The 5,728-nt window shown below is 31.1% G+C and overlaps 1 protein-coding gene across 1 annotated transcript; it reads right to left on the bottom strand.

Moving 5' to 3' along the window:
- Positions 1 to 1,053: 1,053 nt before the first annotated feature.
- Positions 1,054 to 4,641, bottom strand: LOC149389261 (abscisic acid 8'-hydroxylase 4-like). Its single transcript, XM_089621771.1, has 9 exons — positions 4,258 to 4,641; positions 3,809 to 4,133; positions 2,975 to 3,124; positions 2,625 to 2,873; positions 2,455 to 2,544; positions 2,291 to 2,369; positions 1,830 to 1,936; positions 1,313 to 1,431; positions 1,054 to 1,237 (listed from the first exon to the last, which is right to left on the bottom strand). Exons 1-9 carry the CDS (start codon positions 4,476 to 4,478, stop codon positions 1,147 to 1,149), a joined length of 1,431 nt encoding a protein of 476 aa, XP_089477897.1. The 5' UTR covers positions 4,479 to 4,641; the 3' UTR covers positions 1,054 to 1,146.
- Positions 4,642 to 5,728: the final 1,087 nt, after the last annotated feature.

Genomic DNA, 5,728 nt, shown 5'->3' with positions numbered 1-5,728 from the left:
AATAATTAATCTATATTATTATTTTAATATATTAAAAAATAAATAATTAATCTATATTATTATTTTAATATATTAAAAAATTCAAAAAATCTCTGCTCTATGCACACACAAACGGATTAATTTTTTACTCAACCGAAAGACATTACTAAAATAAAGTTTTATTTTAAAATATTATTTTGGTTTTTAGTTCGATTTGATTAGCGTTAATTGACTGCCAAATTTTTTTTTTAACATAATTTTAAATTTTAAATTTTTTTTAGTTAACTATACATATATTGACTTAAATTTGTGCCCAAATCTCTGGATCCGTCACTGCTCATGGACCAATAGAAATTTTTTGAAAATGACGTATTTTAAAGAAAATTATATTTATTCTAAAATATTTAGTAATGCTTTTCGGCTGAGTAAAAAATTAATCAGTTTGTGTGTGTAGAGAGAGAAGGGATTTTTTTGAATTTTTTTTAATATATTGAAATAATAATATAGATTAATTATTTATTTTACCAGATTTTTGACTTGTGGCATTGACATCAAAAGTTAACAGTTTGGTAGTGACGGAGATATAAAAAGTCAACATTAAGTATTTATCTCGCGATTTTTAGACAATAGGTATATAAGTGCAACAACCCGCAAACATCAGGTATTTATGCCGCCATTTTCTCTACTATAAATTATATCTGAGCGGTGAATTACTTTGCTTAACCATATTATTCATTAAGAGAAAAAGCATATAAGTTTTATTATATTATGCATTGCTCATTACTGACTAGTTATTTGAATAATTAATCCGCATATATCATGCAACAGTTGTTGCAACATATTTTGTGTGACATTTTCAACAAATTAGTTTATTTTACATTAGGCGTCCTCTACGTTGGAGTTCTTGACAGTTTGTTTCTCATTTATCAATTACATAAAAGGTGGATACGGTAATTAATTAACTGCTCTTAATTTTTTGCCCCTTTTTTAGACAATGATACAATAGATAGACATCCGATAAACCCCATTTGACAAAAAAAGAACATAGGGTTTTGGGATGGGTTAGGGAGATAATGAAGATAATACAAATTGGATAAACTAAAAAGAGTAACAAAGATGGGAGAGATAGTCAAGTGGGGCAAAATAATCAGAATATTATTGCTATAGTTATGATTTCAGGAATCTAGCTGGGAGACCATTCTTAGGCACTGGAAATGGACCATACTCAATCCCACTCTCAGATCCCACCACTTCCCACCTGCCAAAAATAAAAATAAACAATAAATTACAATTCTATACATCTTGGTAAAAATCTTTGTAGTGTTGGTAGTACCTAAATTTAGTGACTAAATGGTGAATCATAACGAGAATCTCCAGCTTGGCAAGCTCATTCCCAGGACAAGAGTGTGGCCCAATCCCAAATGGCATGAAAGTATTGGCCTTTGGAGGAACCTATATCATCACCAACCCCCATGTAAATAAATACATCCAAATCAATTTTGTCATATAAAACAAAGTTGACATTTTTTTAAAATAAAGGTTTATTAGGTAGATAGGAGTTATTTATAGTTTGATATAGTCAAATAGTCAATGTTTCGTAAAGGTTAAGTAAATAACCATTTTCATATATTTACAGATGTAAATATTAGATAAATAATCATTTTCATATATTTACAGATATAAATGTTAGATAAATAGTCACTTTAATTTATTAGGACACGTCGTATTTATGACTATTTACTTCAGATTTACAAAATGTTTGCTATATAGCAATTCCAAAAGTTTTAGCTCGTTATTTACCTAATTTTTTGTTAAAATAATCTTAGACTAAATTCAAACCAATGACATACCTCAAATCTTGATGGATCAAAGATTTGAGGATCTGAGAAGAACTCTGGATTGTGATGAATGTTTCTAAATAATGGCATAACTTTCCAACCCTTTGGTATAAGATAGCCTGAAAATAAAAAAAATAAATATTTAATTACAATAAATATAATGGAACCCTTAATTAAATCATAAAAAAAAAAAACACTCTCTTTGAACATTGAGAAATTGCTTAATTTGCCATCAATTTCATAACATTTTCTCATTTTTCACCAAAATGCTAATTTTTCTCAAAATGCCACCTAGATGTCAACATTGTTGACATCTATGTCAACAATGTTGACATCTAATAGTGAAGGGCTAACATAGATGTCAACATTGTTGACATAGATGGTGACATTTTGGGAAAAATTAGTATTTTGGTGAAAAGTGGGAAAATGTTATAAAATTAGTGGCAAATTAGGCAATTTCTCTTGAACATTACCGTTGTATTCAACATCAGTCACTGCTTCTCTAAACGTGAAGGATATAATACTAGCCATCCTCAAACTCTCTAATATGACCTGTAAAATTTTTGTAACTATAATTAATACCCAAATCATGTTACAAAATTCAAAATTTAACGGCTAAATATTATTTATTGAATACCTTGTGCGTAAGTGACATAGACTTGGTTTGAGTCCATGTCAATGGCTTCTTCCCTCCATCATTTTCTTCGAATATTGCGTTTTGCTCTGCCTGCGAACAAAAACATATAGTTGTAAATTATATAATGTCTCACATGTTATTTTTTTCTTCGCATTTATAATCACACACACCTTGACAGCCTCAAGAAGTTTTGGGTTATCATGGAGGTACTTGAGGATCCATGTCAAAACACTAGCTGTTGTGTCTTGGGCCGCAAACAAGACTCCAATGATGTTATCAGAGATCTCGCTTTTCGTTAAGATTCGACCTTTTTCGTCCCCGAAACTCAAGAACTGGCCTAAGAGATCTTTCTCCACGACCCTCTTCTCACTTTGATCGTCGATTATGTCGCTCAAAATTTGATTAAGCCTCTTCCTTGCCTTTAGAAAAAGATAATCATATATGTAAAACATAGATTAATAATAACATGATAATATAAACAGAAAATTGCTATACGATATTTTTATTTTGTCTTGCTTACTTTGGTTGCTTTTTGATATGCAGTCCCCGGAATGTTGGTGGGGAAAGAGTTGTACCCTTTATTCAATATGCAATAATTATCACTTAGCTCTATTCTATAATTGCCTTCCAACTGACCAAAGATTGAAAGAATCCCCACGTCAAAAGCAAACTGGTCCAAACAAAAATTGTGGCATTGGTCATTGTTATACTAGGACCAAAGAGACCCACTATTAGAAGGAGAAGAAATTGAACAATAGAACCAAACACAAATAAAATAAAGTTTCCAATTGAACACGTTTGCGACAAAATCATAAAAAGACAAAAACACTTTATTTTATTTTATTTATAAAAAAAGGGTGGGATTATTCATTCTAATCAGAAAAAAATAACAAGAAAAAATGAGATAGAATATCCGACATCCAACCAATGTATATCACGTCATCCTGAATTAAATCATCGCCGTATCAATGTATATTATGAACAAATATCATTTTACATTAGAACTCTATCCATAACATATGTCAAAATATTTAATGACTTTTTTTTATCATATTTTAGTTTAAAAAAATGGTCTTTTAGCTATATATCCATTTGACTTATAGCGTTTTGTATAATAGCCAATTTTTTATAAAATTTTTGTGAATAGTCACCTCAATTTATTTATGACACTAAAAAAGACAACAAAAAAAAAACTCAAAATAGGCGGAATTTTTTTCGGTTTTTTTTTTGTCTTCTTGAGTGCCGTAAATAAGTTGAGATGGTTATTTACATAAAATTTTACAAAATATTGGTTATCTAGCAATTTTTAGACTTTCGGTGTCTTATTTGACTAATTTTTGTTAAAAAAAAACACCTTTTTCATCTCATGAAGGGTATGAACAACTCTTTCTTCTCTAGCCCAAGAGGTTAGGGCAGAGATAGCCAAGGCTTGGACATCAACAATCCTCTTTTGGATGGTGTTTGGGGAGAGGGAATTCTGGACCAGTTTCCTTAGCCGAGAGTGGTAGAGACCATGGTGGAAGAACAGCGCCGAAGGCCCAATCAGCCGCTCTTTGCTCTTTGGGAACGTCGGCTTGAATAGCTGAGGGTGAGTCGAAAGAACAAACTTCGATGCCTCGGGGCTCGTCAATATTACGCACGGACACCCCAATATATGCGTCTTGAATATCTCGCCGTATCTTATGTAAAAAGAAATGTGCAGTGACGGAGTCAGAAATTGGATTCTATCTTTCAAAATCACTAAAAAAAGTACTAAAAGTGACAACTTAATTTTTTTTTTTGTTTTTAAATAATATATTAGACCTTTTGTGTTTGGTTGCAAAGAAAGTGTTGGGGTGTTGCGAGTAGAGTTGGAGGGTTTCGCCGATGTATGGCCAGCCCATTGATCCTGGTGGAAGCTTGGGCTTGGCGTGGGGTTTTGGAAATTTATGGCGCAAAAGATAGTGTGAGAATGGGATCAAGATTATGATGAGAAGACCAGTGATGGAGAGATAGAGGAATGTGTAGGAAGCAATAATCTCCATCTGCAAAGTTGTATTGTAGTGAAAGAATACTCTCTCTCTCTCTCTCTCTCTCTCTCTCTCTCTCTCTCTCTCTCTCTCTCTCTCTCTCTCTCTATTTGGAAATCACGTTGTGGTGTTATGAGAAATGGTGTGTGTTTGTGTGGGTAGTGAGAGGCTTCTTCTTTTTTTTCGGGTGTGAAGAATGTTGGAGATTGGTTGGGTATTTATAGAGTGGGAAAAGAATGGGATAATGACATATTTCGTAAAGTATTTGAAGCAAGTTTTGCCAGGAGTTTCTTCGGTAATTTGATTAGTTTGTTTACACATTTGGCACTCCTGAACATAGTACTATAAGTATATGCTTCTAGTTCTAATATATAGCGAAGTAATTAACCGTGTCATTTTTGTAATTTTTTTATTTAAGTATTAGTAAAGAAATCAAGAAATTCAAATTTAAAATTATTAATATATATAATAATTAGACAAACTAAACCACCTCAAGTGTTAAGATTAATATTTAGTCAACGTTTCATAAAATTTTTAAATATAGCCATCAATACTGTCGTGGCGAGATTTATCCCAATAAATTTTATGTAAATAATTTTTTATTTATGTTATTTTTCTTTTGTTAATTTTGATTAATGGTTAAAATGCAAAATTGACAAAAACCTGGCTATTTTGTAAAGCTAAAATTTGTTATGGGCTAATTAGTTACTAAACTTAATAACAAAAGAATTATAATTCAGCTTAAGATCAAAAAGATAAAATTGATATAGAAAGAATTAATTTATTCAAAACTAATTACAATTTATGTTACAATTTTTAATCAGAATTATTTGTGGTAAAAATACCCAAATTTTTTTTATTTGTTGCAATTTAATACTCAATCTTTAAAACTTGCTTGAAAAATAGTCAAAGTTATATAGTTAAATGGACGGTCATGATTCGTTTACTTCTTAATAAGTTTGCATTATGATTTAAAATTGATGAGTAAAATAAAAAGACTTTAAAAATATTAGAAATATAAATTGAAATATTAGACACGCACGAAAACAACTCAAAACATAAACCCTAAATACCCAAATCTGAATCTGAAAACCAAATTCTAAATAAGAGATTAATTAGGAATTCTGAAATTGTTCGAGAATGGCTGAGCATCAACACAATGGTCAAGGCAGTGATTTCGAACTGGTAGAGGAAGAATATCACGAAGAGGACGAAGTAAACATGACTGCACCGAACACGTCCGAACCGAGCAAGTGGCCGGCTTT

Source organism: Urtica dioica, chromosome 8 (assembly GCF_054948205.1).
Source record: "Urtica dioica subsp. dioica isolate 48M chromosome 8, U.dioica_male_clone48M_v1_H2, whole genome shotgun sequence".
NCBI classification, from domain to species: Eukaryota; Viridiplantae; Streptophyta; class Magnoliopsida; order Rosales; family Urticaceae; genus Urtica; species Urtica dioica.
Note: the sequence above shows the minus strand (reverse complement) of the source record. Positions and strands in the feature narration are given on the sequence as shown.

Bases quoted from the DNA above. Each gene is read 5' to 3' on its own strand.
- LOC149389261 (XM_089621771.1), bottom strand. From the start codon at position 4,478: ATGGAGATTATTGCTTCCTACACATTCCTCTATCTCTCCATCACTGGT. The intron at 2,545-2,624 runs GTGTGTGTGATT...TTTTGTTCGCAG, and splicing joins AACTTCTTGAGGCTGTCAAG to GCAGAGCAAAACGCAATATT. The intron at 2,370-2,454 runs GTATTCAATAAA...AAAATTTTACAG, and splicing joins CTATGTCACTTACGCACAAG to GTCATATTAGAGAGTTTGAG.